We start from the raw sequence: 16,494 nt of genomic DNA on the forward strand, positions 1-16,494 counted from the left end.
ATTGATTCTATGTCCTGAATGATGCTTGAGAAACACTAATTCTCTAGAATCAGTGAAGATGTTTTTGGGGTTTTTTTAAAGATTCTTTTCCTGCTCAGCACACTGGATTCTTCCATGTGTTTGCGTGTATCAATAGTTTATTTTATCGGTAAGTAATATTTTATTGAATACCACAATTTGTCCATTCTCCCACTGACAAACGTTTCTGTTGTTTTCAGGTTTGATTCGTTATGAATAAGGTTAAGGTGAACTTTTGTGTACAGGTCTTTTTGTGGGTATTTCTCTTGGGTTAAATGCCTACGAATGGAATTGCTAAGTCATAGAGTCAAAGCACGTTCAACTTTTTAAGAAGTTGCCAAATAGTTCTGTAAAGTGACTGTGCGTTCTTTACTCTCACCCTCGGTGTATGAATGTTCCAGTCATTCCACATCTTCACAGACATTTAGTACTGTTAGTCTGTAATTTTAGCCATTCTACCGGGAGTAAAATGATGTCTCATTATGGTTTTGAGTTTCCCCCATGACTAATGATGTCATGTCCTTATTGGCCATTTATAAATCTTCTGTTGTGAATTACTTATTCAAGTGTTTTACACATTATTTTTTATTGGGTAGTCTTTTTTATATAATTTTTATATAATTGTTGATTATGGGGGGTTCTGTAAATATTCAGGCTCTTAAGTTCTTTGTCCAGATATACATGCTGTGAATACTTTTATTGTTAGTCTTTCTGTGTCCTGTCAGAATTACTTTGCCTCAGTGGATATTATGGGCTTTCTCAAAATGTTTTGGGAAAATTGTACTGCTACTTGTTTAGTTCCTCAAGGAAATAACCAAATTAACGTTTCAGAATTAGCCCATTATGGCGGTTTTTAGACTCTTCACACCTAACTCTCACTAAGCTATACTGTTTCTCCACCATAATAGAGTTTACAGTACTTTATCTATAAACCGTGACTGTAAATACTAAGTAAGAATAGTTAAATATAGTCAGTAAATGTCAGTTGTGTAGTTTACAGGACTGGGTTAAAGGTCATGATTTTTCTTTATTACTAATGGCTCTTAGAGCTGTCAGCCCTGCTGCCAGTCGAGAACTTACCAAGTTCTCTTACGAGGGAGGATGCAGGGAGTTCCATAGGCCATCTGATTTCTAGTCGGGGCCTGATCCACATAGCCACTGATGCTTTTGCACATATTTGAATACTGTTTACACTCTGCAGTCTGCTTAGAATGGCTACTACTGTAGACTTAGGTGAGCATGGAATAAGGTGTGCCCTGTACTGAGTTGCCTTTCTGATCACCACCCTGCTTTCTAAGGTGCCCGTGAACCTCAAAAACAAGTAAGAAAAGTTCAGGGAAGTCCTTTAGACCTTGGTTCTCCAGATGGCCATAGCACATTGATGAGGAAGTCCTCTGGGAGACTGCCTTTAATTCAGAGGATTTAGAAAAAAATTCACCTAAAAGAAAATATATGACACTACAAGATTTTCAAGGAGGTGAAGGAGAAAAGATGATTTTTTGTACTAACTATTCCTATTTTGATACTAGTACTAATGTTCTCGGAAGCCTCATTGACTTCTAGTCCTTAAGCTAAGAGTTTGGGGAAAGGAAGGATTTTTCAGTCCCTTGGGTATTTCTGAATGGGACGTAATGTAATATGACAGCAGTACAATAGTATAGTGGCTTTCTAATTTGTGTTAATGATAGCTAATGAAACTGTATAACAGCTAATTGAATGTTATTGAAGAGAGATTGAATTCCAAACTGATATTTAACTATACAGTATTTTTTTCACTTACGTTAGACGTGTTTTTGCTCTCAACCACGTGACATACTTGACTTCTACATCCTTTTTAAAAATTTTATTTTAATTAAACTTTTTATATTCAGATAATTGTAAATTCACATGTAATTGTAAGAAATAATACAGACAGATTTCTGTGTACTCTTTATCCAGTGTCCCCCAATGGTAACATCTTGCAAAACTATAATGCAATGTCACATCTAGTATATTGACATTGATACAGACATAAAGAATTTTTCCATCACTACAGGGATCCCTCATCTTGCCCTTTTATAGATACACCCACTTCCCTCCTACTCCCACTCCCTTCTTAATCCTTGGAAACTAATAATTCTCCATTTCTAAAATTTTAAATTTCAGGAGTGCTGTATAAATAATATCATGTAGTATGTAGCGTTTTGGGATTGGCTGTTTACACTCGGTACAATTCTCTGGAGATTCACCAGATTGCTGTGTCAGTAGTTCATTCATTTTTATTACTGAGTAGTATTCCAGGGTACGAATGTGCCGTAGTGTGTTTAATGATTCATCTGTTGAAAGATATTGGGATTGTTTCCAGTTTGGGGCTGTTACAAGTAAGGCTGCTATAAACATTTGTGTACTCGTTTTTATATAATCCAAGTCTTCGTTTCTTTGGGATGAATGCCCAGGAGGGCAGTTGCTAGGTTGGATGATAGTTGCATGTTTTTTAAGAAATTGCCAAATTGTTATCCATTTTACATTTCCGTCACCAACGTATGTGTGATCCGGTTTTTCTGCATCCTTGCCAGCATTGGTAGTATCACAGTTTTTTATGTTAGCCATTCTGATAAGTGTACAGTGATATCTCATTGTAATCGTTTTAATTTACATTCCCCTGATGGCTAATGATATTGAACGTCTTTTCAGGTGCTTGTCCGTCATCTGTATATCTTCTTCAGTGAAGTGTTTTCTTCATGTTTTTTTGCCCATGGTCTAATTGAGTTATTTGTTTTTTTACTGTTGAGTTTTGAGAGTTCTTTATATATTCTAGATACTAGTACGTTGTTGGATATGTGGCTTACAAATACTTTCTCCCGCTCTGTAGCTGTGTTTTCATGCTCTTAACAGGATCTTTCAGAGAGCAAGAGTTTTTCATTTTGATGAAGTCTAACTTACTAATTTTTTTCTCCTGTGAAGTATGCTTTGGACCTCAAGTCTAATAAGTCTTTGCCTAGCCTTAAATACCTTTCTTTTTCCTGAAAGTTTTGTAGTTTTACATTTAAATCCCATCATCCAATTTCAGTTAATTTTTCTAGGTGTGAGATGTAGATCGAAGTTCTTTTCCATCTACTTGTGTTCGGTTGCTTCAGCACCATTTATTGAAAAGATCATCTTTCTTCCATTGAGTTGCTTTTGCATTTTTGTCAGGAAAACAGTTGGCATATTTGTGTTGGTCTATTTCTGGATTTCACCAGTACCACACAATCTTGATACTATAGCTAAGTGATAAGTCCTGAAATTTTAGGTAGATCGCTTCCTTGCACTTTATTCTTTTTTAAATTATTTAGTTCTTCTAGTTCCTTTACTTCATATAATTTTTAAGATGATCTTGTCTCTACAGAAACTCTTGCTGGGATTTTGATGGGAATTGTGTTAAATCTTTATGTCAATCTGGGGGGAATAGACGTGTTGACTATTCCAATCCATGAATGCAGTATATTTTCACTTATTTAGATTGTCTTTGATTTCTTTCACAAGCATTTTGTAGTTTTTAGCATATAAGTTCTGTATATGTTTTGTTAGATTTACACCTAAGTATTTCTTTTTTTTAAGAAAGCAATTGTAAATTTTATTGTATTTTAATTTTGGTGTCCATGTGCTCGTGGCTAATGTATAGAAATACAATTGATTTTTGTTTATCTTGTATCTTGCAACGTTGCTGTAATCTAATGAGTTTTCTTGGTAGATTCCTTAGCATTTTCTTTGTAGGCAAACATGTTATCTACAAATAGGGACAGTTTTATTTCTTCCTTTTAGGACACTCAAGAGAAAGTCTTTCTATCTATCCATGTTTTGCTTATTGCTGTGTTCTTCCTTCTTGGTATCATTTACCTTCTTTTTAGAGAACTTCCATTATCCATTCTTTTATGATGGAACTGTTGGTGACAGATTATTTATTTTTCCGTCATCTGAGAATGTCTTTATTTCCCCTTCATCCCTAAAGGATAATTTCACTGGGTATAGGATTTAGGGTTGACAGTTCTTTTAGCACTTAAAAAATGTTGTTCCACTTCTTGCTTCCATGGGTTCTGATGAGAAAGCTGATGTCATTTGAGTTGTTTTTCCTGTTTAGGTAAGGTGTTATTTTTCTCTTGCTGCTTTCAAGATTTTTTTTTTTGTCGTTGGTTTTCTGAAGTTTATTAGGAGTTTTGGTGGGAATTTCTTTGGATTTATCCTCTTTGTGATTTGTTCACCATTGTGTCACTGCTTGAGTCTCGAGGTCCCTAGTGGCCTCTCCCTTTGCGGAGCACAGGCTCCGGACGTGCAGGCTTAGCGGCCATGGCTCACAGGCCCAGCCACTCTGCGGCACGTGGGATCTTCCCGGACCGAGGCACGAACCCGCGTCCCCTGCATCGGCAGGCGGACTCTCAACCACTGCGCCACCAGGGAAGCCCCTCAGAGATTTCTTATATTTGTTTTATATATGATGTCCAGGGTTTTTACTTGTACTTAGCAGGAAGAATACAGGAAAATACCCCTGCTTTTTGGAAGCAGAAGTATCCTTATGATAGGTTTTTTGTGTTTTTTTTGCGGTACATGGGCCTCTCACTGTTGTGACCTCTCCTGTTGCAGAGCACAGGCTCCGGACGTGCAGGCTCAGCGGCCATGGCTCACGGGCCCAGCCGCTCCGTGGCATGTGGGATCTTCCCAGACCGGGGCACAAACCTGTGTCCCCTGCATTTGCAGGCAGACTCTCAACCACTGCGCCACCAGGGAAGCCCTATGATAGATATTTTTAAGTGATAGTCTCTTTTACTATATATATACTTTAAGGATGGCAGGAGTAATTTACCCTAAAAACATTGCTTTCATTACCTTAAATGTATGCAGTTTGCATTTATATAAATTGTATATCATTTATATAATTAGATGAAAGCCCCTTAAAAGAATGACAAAATGACAAAATCCTAGTGCTACTGTTCACTATTATACTGATCCATTAAAAGACTAGAATAAATAAAACAGTTGTGCTGCCCAGTAATCTAGGGTGTTGCCTGAACAAGAACATACTTCTATCATAAGAATCAATTAATCAATCATAATTCTATTCATAAGAATCAGGAGTGGAAAGGAGACTAGGTAATTCACACAAAGATATACAATTCAGTTACTGATTGTACTTTAATTTAAAAGCTAAATGCATATGTACATAGGCATGACCTACCTAACCTTCTCAGTTATGAAAGGTCCCACAGAGGAGGGGCTGTGTTAAGGAGAGAGGATGTAGATAGAAAGAAAGGTCTAAGAATAGGGAAAAACTGACGGATGCGACAGATGGGGCTTGGTGTTAGTGGTTGTCATTTGTCGTGAAATAGGATCCAGTTAGTGAATGGTCTTAAAACTCTTGGAATTAGATTTTGTTTGAGAGGTTGGTTGTTCTCCATTGATTTTCAGTATTGACCCATTTGGTACATATTTACTGAGCTCTTTCTGTGCCTGAACTGTGCTTGATACTGGGAACGCAGGTGTGGGGAAAACAGTCTTGTTTACTGACCCCCTGGAGGTTCCAGTCCAGCAAGAAAGACAGTCACTGCAGAATCTCCAACGGCATTGGCAGTCTCTTACCGAACCAGCGTAGGAGAATAGGGCTCTGTCTTGAGGAATCTGTGTGGTCAGGAGACAGCAAGCCTAGCTATGAATTTATTTTCCTAAATCAGGGTTATTAGCCAAAGATTAATACTTGAAACTTTTGCCTTCTTTTTTTTTCTTTATGGACCTTTTTATAGGTTTATTGTTCCATTTTACTGCATGTCTGCAGTCATTTTACGTGGAAGACTTTAGGTCTCTCTTAACTGCTTTTATGGTCATAAAACAACCCTAACTAATAACACACTTTCTTCTCTATATAACTTTAAAAACCTCCCTGCTATAATTTAGGCCTTTTCTTCTTATTTCATGACCTGACGTTATCGTTTATTTGGTTGACAAATTGTGAAATGGGTTTTATAGATACCTGTGTTTGTAATTTATTTTACTGTATGATAGTCGTATGAACACAACCTAATATTATTGAATTCTCTTTCTTTAAGGTATCGTGTCCAGATCTGGCACCCTGACTTATGAAGCAGTTCATCAAACAACACAAGTTGGATTGGGGCAGTCTTTGTGCATTGGTGAGGGATTTTTTTGCTAAACTCATTTTATTGGAGTTCAGTATCTTCACTGAATAAGTATAATGATAATTATTGATTTGATTATTTGTGAGAGATTTTAATGCCATTTTATTAAAAAGATGTTGTGATCTTGAATTTAATTTGCTTATACGTGAAGCTGACTGTTATATTTTCAAGATTCATGGTCTGGGATTTGATTTCTGAGCTTCAGAACAAACATCCTGGGACGTGTGTCTCCTGGAGAGCCTTGGGCCTTGAAAACAGCTGTTACTTAGCTTGCTGGGAAGAAATGGTCCTTCAAAAATAGGACTTTCATTACTGTAATTCGCATTTTGTTATCATTTCCAGCTGTCGCTCAGTGCTTCACAGTCACCGAATTCTTTGCCAATCATTATCTCACTCTTAAGGCAACCCCCCGAGGCACCACTGAGCTGGCGTGTAGTCCTGTGGCAGCGTTATTGGTGGAGGAGGGTTGAGCTCCCTGGAATCCAGCTCTCCCTGGAATCTCTCACTTACAAATATAAAAAAGTTTTTACATTTTGAAATAATCTTGGTATTTGTTTTCAAAAGCCAGGCAAAGTTCTCATTTTATTAATATTCCTTCAAACTTTTAGAATATCTTTTGGAGGCTTATCAAAGGCAGCATTTTATGATAAAAAATTATAAAATATAACCCTGTAGTATTTTTATTAAGACTCAAATTCGTGGGCTTCCCTGGTGGCACAGTGATTCAGAGTCCGCCTGCTGATGCAGGGGACACGGGTTCGTGCCCCGGTCTGGGAGGGTCCCACATGCCACGGAGCGGCTGGGCCTGTGAGCCATGCCGCTGAGCCTGCGCGTCCGGAGCCTGTGCTCCGCAACGGGAGAGGCCACAACAGTGAGAGGCCCGCGTACCGCAAAAAATAAAAAAGGCTCAAATTTGTAAAATCACTGTGAAACATTAATTGAGCTTTTCTGTGTGCCGAAGGACAATCTATGATACAAGATAGCGTGATGGAAAATAAAAGATTTTGAAATAGAGTTGGCAATTCTGTCTTCTGTAGCCTCTGTTTTAAATTTGTGAACGAAGAGTAATAATTGCCATGTCACAGAGAGTTTGGAGGGATGCGGAAATGGCGGGCCCGACATGTGCTAAGGCACAGTACATGACACGTGGCTGGCGCTCAGTGGATGCCGCTTCTCTTCCTCAGTTTCATTCTTCAGTGGTGTGTTGAAGAGTAGGGAGCCAGTCCTGCGTATTTATCTATTATAAAATACATTTTTATAACTTAAAAATTTAAGAGTGTCAGCCAGTCTGTAGGGAACATTGCCTTGAGTCCTATCCAAGTACTTGTGCTAAAAGCCATGTGCTTATAGTGGCGCCCCTGTGTGTGGTCTCTTGTCATCTCCCACTTTGGGTCAGAGGTAAGAGGGGTCAGGACACCCCCCTCCCCTCACTGGGACTTGTGTCTTAACTTGCAAGTGGTTCCTGTGCAATGTCCCTCATGAAATAGTTACTTTGTGCAAAGAAATGGGTTAAATGTTTAATCAGAGAAGATATTCTCACCAATACACCTTTTCTTAAAATATTGTTTTTTTTTTTTTTTTTACTGTAGAAGAAATACAAATGTCCAATATTTATTTCCAATGTGGTATTAAGTCTCCAATATGGTAATAAAGTTTGCGGTTCATGTGAAAATAACACATCACAACAAACTACCACAGTGAAGGTAATGTTAACACGCAGACACACACAGACAGACACACAGACCAGATTAGCTAATCCAGGTTATTTTTAATTTCAGAATTTATCATCTATTATATGCAAGGTACTGATAATGAACTACTCACCAGAAGTCAACAAAGTTAAGAGTTATAACATAGAAAACAGTAATTCGTATCCCTGAAAAAGCTAATGTGTTTTCAGAATTAAAGTTCTCCTAATTAGGGAAACTATATAGAATGCTCATTTTTAAAGAACTATCTAGGAGTAATTTTGTGGGAGGGAGGAGTATTGATAAGGAGTTAAACCAAAAGAGGGCTGTTTTTGTGACTAACAGGAACCCACCACCGTTTAGCATTCATGTGATATTATAAGCAGAAATAAATGTCGCATTTTGTGATTTTTTTAAATGTTAAATGCAAGAGTGATGACACATTTAAAAATATTGGTAAGAAGGGGGTAGGCAAAATAAGAAACCAGGTAAAACAGCATTTCCTGACCTGAATTATATGATTCGTCCAATTTTCAGCTGGAGATATTCTTTGATTTTTCCAGGCATTGGAGGGGATCCTTTCAATGGAACAGATTTTACTGACTGCCTTGAAATCTTTCTGAATGATCCAGCCACAGAAGGTATCATATTGATTGGCGAAATTGGTGGTAATGCAGAAGAAAATGCTGCAGAATTTTTGAGGCAGCATAATTCAGTAAGTTTGGGTTTGGAAAAATACAGCTCTTTGCCCTTGAATAATATCACCGGTTTGTTTTAGAAGTTATTTTGTTTTTTTCAAAGATAAATTTTTAAAGCAAACGTGAAAGATAAAGTTAAACCTTGTTGAGCTGCCCCTGGAGTACTGGCCACTCGGGGAACTTGGGACCCTTTCTGGGTGGATTCTCCTCCCCGTTTCCCCTGGGGCCTGTTCTCTGCTTCTCGAATGAATCCTCCCCCCAGGCATCTCCTCACACTTCGTGGTAGGTCAGTTGGCCTCCTGCTGAAGGGAGAACTTCCAGGCCATCAGCCTGAAAGCTGTCATTTGACCTGCGTATTTCCATTTGCACCTGTCATTGGTGTCCTTTCTCCTCATCTCAGGGGATGTGTGTTCTTTCTCTGTCAAGGCTGACCTTCTAAAGATCCAGTCCTTTATACCCTTTTCCAGGAGCTTGCCTCCCTCTAGCTTCAGTCTTTCCTTGTAGAGTAACACTTTGCTTCAAAGGTCAAGTAGAAAAGCTTTATTAACTATGTCCTATGAAGGCTTTCCTTGTTGCCTCTCCCTTTGAATTAAAAAGAATAGTGTGGCGTTGTATCATAATTTCACTTAACTTAAGGGAATTAAGCTCTCTGCCTGGGGTGAAGGAGGGTGGTGGGAAGAGAAAGAGAGAGGGCACAGTAACGACGGAAGCAGCCTGGTGCCTGCCAGCCCCCGGTCAGTGAACGTGTGCTCCGGACCACTGCGGCAAAGACCTGGGGAGAGCATTCACATGGTTTCCAGGATGTCCCTGACACTGACGAATGAGTGAAGATACATCTTCAGGAGGCCGCGCAGGAGGGCGGGAGATAACTTGTGTCTACACTTGTAAAAGAGATTGAGAGTGAATGCATCAAAATTAAATGCCGCTGAAAAATAATGAGTAACGGAGAGTTAAAGGAACCGATAATATCACCTGCAGGGTAGTGTATACAGAATGGTGCATATGTAATTGAAGGAATTTTCAAGGGCTATTTTGAGTCTACTTGATTTTCTTCTGTGGTAATTTTAAAAGTTCCCGTTACTCTCTGGATCTCTTACTTTTTCTTTTTTCCTTTTTATTCACTCCCTGATCCTCAGCAGTTTGGCTTCTGTCTGCCACTTAGAAACTGTGTGACCTTGGGCATGTTCCTTAACTTCACTGTGCCTCAGTTTCCTCATTGGCAAAATAGGGATACAGTAGTGCCTTGCTCCCAGCATCCTTGTAGGACTCTATGTTATGGCTCAGTAACATAGAGGAGAGCTGCCCTGGGCGCGTGGTAAGCACTCTTAGTAAGCAGCTGTTCGCTGCTGCTACTGCTGCTGTCGGATCTGCTGTCCACCCTGGCGTTGCTCTCGCACTAGTCACCAGGGCCTCCATTCATCCTCCTGGCTCTTCTCATCTTTATCCTTCCCCAGATAGTGCCTGTTCCCTAAGTGCGAATGGTCGTTGCATATAATCAGCATCACACTTCATGCAGTTCCCAAAGCAGAAACCTCAGAACCATCTTTTTTTTTTTTTTTTTTTAATAAATTTATTTATTTTATTTTATTTTTGGCTGCGTTGGGTCTTCGTTGCTGCGCGCGGGCTTTTCTCTGGTTGTGGCGAGCGGGGGCTACTCTTCGTTGCGGTGCGCAGGCTTCTCATTGCGGTGGCTTCTCTTGTTGGGAGCGCGGGCTCTAGAGTGCAGGCTAAGTAGTTGCGGCACACGGGCTCAATAGTTGTGGCTCGCGGGCTCTAGAGTGCAGGCTCGGTAGTTGTGGTGCACGGGCTTAGTTTCTCCGCGGCATGTGGGATCTTCCCGGACCAGGGCTCGAACCCGTGTCCCCTGTATTGGCAGGCGGATTCTTAACCACTGTGCCACCAGGGAAACCCCAGAACCATCTTTTATTTCTCCTTCAGCTCTTGCTTCCACTCAGTTACTGAGATCTGTCTCTGAGATCTTAGCAGTTTGTGGAGATTGAGAGCATTGCCATCTGTAATTAGTCCCTCTGCTCTGGTGCAGGCTCTCATCTTGTCTCACCTGGACCACTTCGGTAATTTTTTTCCTGATATCTCTGCTCCTCTTTCCCTCCACCTCCCCACCCTCCACCCCCACCCCCCCACCAGCCTGCTTATTGCCATCCATGTAGGACAAAGGGCAGACTTAGCATGGTATTCCAGCCCCTCACACACCACCCTGACCCTCCTTTTGAGATCCGTGTCCCATCTGACGTGCCAGTTGTTTTCATCCTCACTTGCCTTTGCTTGTTCCTTCTGCAATGAGTGCTTAGTTAACACCTGACTGTCACTCTAGACTGTGTTATGGAGAGCAAGGAGCTGGTATACTTGGTGCCCAGTGCAGTCCTCTGGCGTGTTAGGAACCAGTAAATGGCAAATAGTGAAAGAATAAAGTAAATTGTTAGGAGATTGGAGTAAAATGTTATTAGAGTCTCTTGAGCTCAGAAAGGTTGTGAAGTTTAAAATTTAGGTAAACACTGACTTCTTTTTACAAAAAAAAGTTTAGGTTATATGATATTATAGTCATCCCTTGGTATCTACATGGGTTTGGTTCCAGTACCCCTGCAGAAATCCACGGATGCTCAAGTGCCTTATATAAAATGGCACAGTATTTGCGTATAACCTACGTACATCCTCTCATATACTTTATCTCTAGATTACTTATAATACCTAATAGAGTGTAAATGCTTTGTTAATAGTTGCTAGCGTGGTAGGTTTAAGTTTTACTTTTTGGAACTTTCTGGAATCTTTGTCCCACATACATTTTCTGTTCTCTGATGCAGACCCTGTGGGTATGGAGGGCCAACTGTACACCGTAGTTTAGAAATGTATATAGAATACAGGAATACCTTGAGTAGCTTAGAATTTAGTGGGAAAAACCAAGCTTTACATTTTGTTTCATTTGGCACATGTATTCCTATTCCTGGTTGGTCTCATGGAACTAAGTTTTATTGAGGGCCTACTGTGTACGAGATTCTAGGTTGAACATTTCAGGTGACATATTCAGCACTTGGCACAGTAACTGACGCAGAGCGAACACTCAGTAATGTCGCCTCCTGCTATAACTACTATTATTATCATCATGATGACAGTAATTATTTGCAGGAGTGGTGTTGTTTAATCTTGACCCCCGGATTAGATGTTTTTGTCCTTTTATGAGTAAGGAAACTGGCAGCTTGCCGATGGCAGGCACACAGCAAACCACCCAGGGCTGAGGTTCCTACCCAGGTCTGCCTGACGTCTGCATTACACTGTGAGGGGTCAGGAGTCAGGTTGCTGGGCTCAAGGACAAGAGTCCACAGTCCTGGGCATCTGCTCGGACTCTAGCCATGCCATCCTAACTTGTCTTCCTGTTTTTAGGTTTCCACGCTTCTCATTTCTGTATCCTGTTCTCAGACTACACTTTTTTTTTTTTTTTTTTTTTTTTTTTTTTGCGGTACGCGGGCCTCTCACTGTTGTGGCCTCTCCCGTTGCGGAGCGCAGGCTCAGCGGCCATGGCTCACGGGCCCAGCCGCTCCGCGGCATGTGGGATCTTCCCGGACCGGGGCACGAACCCATGTCCCCTGCATTGGCAGGCGGACTCTCAACCACTGCGCCACCAGGGAAGCCCCAGACTACACTTTTTCATAGTCTTTTCATTTCTAGTTTTCGCTCCTTAAAAAATCTCAAGTGACTCTTCTTCGTCAATAGGACAGAGTGTACATTTGTTTGACATTCTAGGTTCATCCTAATCTCGTTTCTTTCTAGTGTAGTATTCCCACCATTTGAGTATAGGGACAGAGGGATCCAGTGGAAACTGGTGCCGCTCGAATACCAGATGCTCACATCCTTTGCAGAGCCTACAAGTGAATAAATAAATGACTTACAGAGTCTTTTCGTCTCAGTTCTCTACTATGGTAGATGGTGGGCATACAGAAACAAGGGAAAACGTAGTCCCGGCGTTCAGAGACTCATGGTTTAGGAGGGGAACACGTGGGGAATAAGCTACAGCCAGTGTGCTGTGGGTAACGGTAGAAATGTGTCAGAGGCACCGCGGAGTCTCTGAACAGGAGATGAGCAGCTAACCAGCAGTTGTGGAGAGAGCGGGAGGGGGGAGTTGGAAAGCTTAGGGGTGAAGAAGGGGCTTGAGCCAGGCCTTAAAAATTAAGTCAGAATTTGCCAGGTATCCAAGGAGGATGGAGAATTTTCTCAGCAGAGGGGCCCAGAGGCAGAGCCATCTGGCATTCCTGGAGGGTAAAGAGCAGGGAGGAATGGTGGGGTCAGGACTGGAGTAAAGAGCGTCAGACACGCGGAGCCTGGCGTGCTGGTGCCTTCACGTGAGTCAGCTTAGCCCAAGCGAACTGTGCCAGTGACCTTGCGCTGCCATGCACTTGCACTTGAAAAAAAGCCAGTTTCCTTCAAGAATGTCCTTAATGAAGCAGTAAGAATTGTTAATTTTATTAAGTCTCGACCCTGGAGTCAGTATTTTGTGATGAAGTGGGAAGTAAAGCACTTTGCCAGTTGAGTTGTGAGCTGAACTAGCTGCTTTTTTCATGCAACACCAGTTTTATTTGAAAGAGTGTCTGTCACGCAGACTGGTTGTTCAGACCTTGGCATTTATTTGGCGGATCTTTTCTCAAAAATGAACAAAGCAATCCTGCTGTATCAAGGAAAACAACTTCTCGTATTCGTTGACGGTGATAAAGTTTGAACTTGCAAATGTATATTTTTGGAAAACTTGTTTCTGCCACCATGAACTTCACCCTACTAAAGACTTTTCTAAGGAGATTGGCGGTGATACTGAAGAGTGATTTGATGATGTTGAATGAGGAAGTGTATCAGCACTTGGAAGAGCTACATAACTCAGTGAATCTGTATTTTCCTTCTGACCAACGGATGTTACAAAATCATTGTAGGCAAAAGATCCAGAATGGTGAATGGATTTTGAGGTTAACAAAGGACTATGGTTTCAGCTTACCATTTGAAGAGGTTCGTGTAGTGCCAAGGAATACCCTGTTATCTGAGAGATATTAAAATACTTCTCCCTTTTCCAAGTACATATGTGTGTGAGGCCAGATTTTCTCTTGTACTTCAGCCAAACTAACATATTTGCAGTAGATTTAACGCAAAAACATTAAGACAGAGTTATGTTGAACTAAAACAACCTGATCTGTGTCTTAATTTGTTATCACAAATCACATAACTTATGTATTTTCAAGTGTGCTTTTTTGTTTTTCAAACGAAAGAGTGACATATGTATTTGTAAAACAGCTTGTGGGGGTGAATTTGAAGTTTAATATCTTAAGAGGTAACAGTTCTGCTTCAGGATTGTTTTTTTGAGTTTGTAGGAAGAGTCAGGTCATCTCAAAGGAGAATGCAGTGGTTTCAGTCATAGCTCAATATTTGTGTTGTTTTCTTTTTTTTATTATTATTTATTTATTTATTTTCTGTACGCGGGCCTCTCACTGCTGTGGCCTCTCCTGTTGCGGAGCACAGGCTCCGGACGCACAGGCTTAGCGGCCATGGCTCACGGGCCCAGCCACTCCGTGGCATGTGGGATCTTCCCGGACCGGGGCACGAGCCCGTGTCCCCTGCATTGGCAGGAGGACTCTCAACCACTGCGCCACCAGGGAAGCCCGTGTTGTTTTCTTATTGAAGATGAGTGAAGGGCCCCAGCCATTTGCCATTTTCTGGCAGAGTCATGAGTTGGAGGTCCAGTTTCGATCAACTTCTTCATCAGAGTTTCTAAAATCCCGTTTTCCAGGGTCCCAAGGCCAAGCCTGTGGTGTCTTTCATTGCTGGTTTAACTGCTCCTCCCGGCAGAAGAATGGGTCACGCAGGGGCAATTATTGCTGGAGGAAAAGGTGGAGCTAAAGAGAAGATCGCAGCCCTGCAGAGTGCGGGAGTTGTGGTCAGCATGTCCCCTGCACAGCTGGGAACCACCATCTACAAGGTGAGCTGGAACAGTGGCCTGAGTGCTCGGAAGTTACTGGCCTTAAAGTGGGAGGCCACACAGGGTGCCTGGAAACCATGGTGTTTTCTTCTGGGTCTCTTCTGTTTCTTTCTTTCCGGTGTGCAACTTAAACAGTCTCCAGCAACTCCGCCTTTTAGTCCTAATGTTCTAATTGGGCATGACAAGGAATAGTGTTCTGATTCAAAAACTTTATTCTTCAAACATCTAGATTTGCTCTTTTGTGGGTAGTAAGGAATGATATACAAAAAAGCGTTTCAGAGTCCATAAGTGTCCTGAATTCCATTTTGGGGGTTGTGCAGAGAATTGCCTTGTGTTTTGTTTTCTTCCATCGAGGGCTTTCGGGATATAGCTATGCTAACTCCATAGGGTTTTTTCCCAGGGAGAGAGGTTGAAGACCGACTAAGAAGAAATGAAAACTGGGAGTCAGGATGGAGGGAGATCTAAAGAGGCTGGGGGTTTTCAGTTTTTAGTTGGTGTCTTCCATAATCTCTTCGCAATGATTTTTGGTCTATCTCTTTGAGTGATCATTTAGGGCTCTCTCTCTCTCTCTCTCTCTTTACTGTTTTGATGATTATGGACTTTACAAAAAAACCCCACAAAAACCAAAACTTTTTGCACATGCTGAAAACAGGCCCCGATTGTCTTCCCAGGAGGGAACAATGTTTTGGCATAATCTTCTTTGGCATTGTCTTAGGGATAATAAAATTAACTCCTTGTTTTATTGACTCCTTGCATGATCGTGTCTTGTGGAATGTGACACAGTGTGCCATAGTGTTTAAAAGAAATCTGGGTGGTTAGGGAGTGTGTGAAGAATTTTGTTTAAAAGAGGAGAAGGAAGGGAAAAAGCAAATAAATGCTTGAATTCACATCAGAGACATGTGTTACCATTTTACTCCAGTAGGTGGCAGCAGGCACCTACACATTTTGCTGCATTCTAATGGTTACAATCTAGAGAAATGTGGTTTTCAGTATTGTTTCCTTTTAATATATTTCTGAGGTTCTTGACGTTTGGTTTAAATCTGAACTGAATCTGTGTTCAGTTTTATTCTCTGAGAAACTAAACAAATCCATTGCCTTATTAAAAGGGCTGGTGTGTGTCACGTGTAGCGTTAAAGGTTTGGATAAGCACAGTCAGGTTTGTCAGCTCCTAATGATAACACTGCCATAGAAAACAAGCGTAATTCAAAGCCTCTCAGCCCCCGCGTTTAGGAGACGAAGTTGAAGCTCCGCATCTAGCTTAGTGAAATTCAGACTGACACGCGCTCGTTTGAAAGCTGTCATTTTGTGTTCAGTAACCTCATCCTGGTACATTTTACTTCTATAATGTTTGGTTGCTCAAAGGATCCTAAAAATAAGAGGTTTTAAGAATCATTTTGACCGTGAATGTAATTTGGATTTTTAATCTTTAATCCCCTCTCTCTCCTCCCTCTCTCCTGTTCCTGAAGGAGTTTGAAAAGAGGAAGATGCTATGAAAGAAAAACAAACGAAATGTTCCCTAAACCTATGGACGAATCACTGTAGCAATGTGAGCCGGCGGCCGTTTGCTTCTGTCATCCGCTGACTGTCCACCCGCGTACCTGTTGCTGGTCTTGCAGTACAACGGGAAGCCAAAGCGAGGTTTAGAGTGTCCTACACTTGAGACGTTTTAACCTCACTGAATAACAGAGACAGCCAATAAATCTACCACTTGATCTGAAAATGGTTTTGGAGGCTTTTTGTTATTCCACCGTGGGGCTGGGGGGAGTGGGAGAAATGGAGGGGTGTGTGTGTGTGTTTGTGCACAAGTGTGTGTGTGCACGAGCGTGTGTGCACATGCATGTGCATATATGTGTGTTTCAGTGGGCTCTGTAGGGGACATCGTAACTAAAACTTTTGAGAGAATGGGTGTAAACATTTCAGTTGGGCTTTTATCAGAGTGATTTTACATCTCTTTGAGTTACATTTTTCTCATGTGT

At 41.2% G+C, this 16,494-nt stretch overlaps 1 protein-coding gene across 2 annotated transcripts in view; it reads left to right on the forward strand.

Annotated features, from left to right (window-relative positions):
- Positions 1-16,238, forward strand: part of SUCLG1 (succinate-CoA ligase GDP/ADP-forming subunit alpha) — a 36,040-nt gene extending 19,802 nt beyond the window's left edge. For both annotated transcript variants that reach the window (XM_065890725.1, XM_065890726.1), the window contains exons 6-9: positions 6,075-6,158; positions 8,416-8,567; positions 14,330-14,518; positions 15,985-16,238. In XM_065890725.1, coding sequence (XP_065746797.1) covers positions 6,075-6,158; positions 8,416-8,567; positions 14,330-14,518; positions 15,985-16,011 — 452 coding nt within the window. In that variant the 3' untranslated portion in view covers positions 16,012-16,238. The remainder of the gene's footprint in view (positions 1-6,074; positions 6,159-8,415; positions 8,568-14,329; positions 14,519-15,984) is intronic.
- The last annotated feature ends 256 nt before the right edge of the window (positions 16,239-16,494 follow it).

Source organism: Phocoena phocoena, chromosome 14, assembly GCF_963924675.1.
Source record: "Phocoena phocoena chromosome 14, mPhoPho1.1, whole genome shotgun sequence".
In the NCBI taxonomy this organism is placed as follows: Eukaryota; Metazoa; Chordata; class Mammalia; order Artiodactyla; family Phocoenidae; genus Phocoena; species Phocoena phocoena.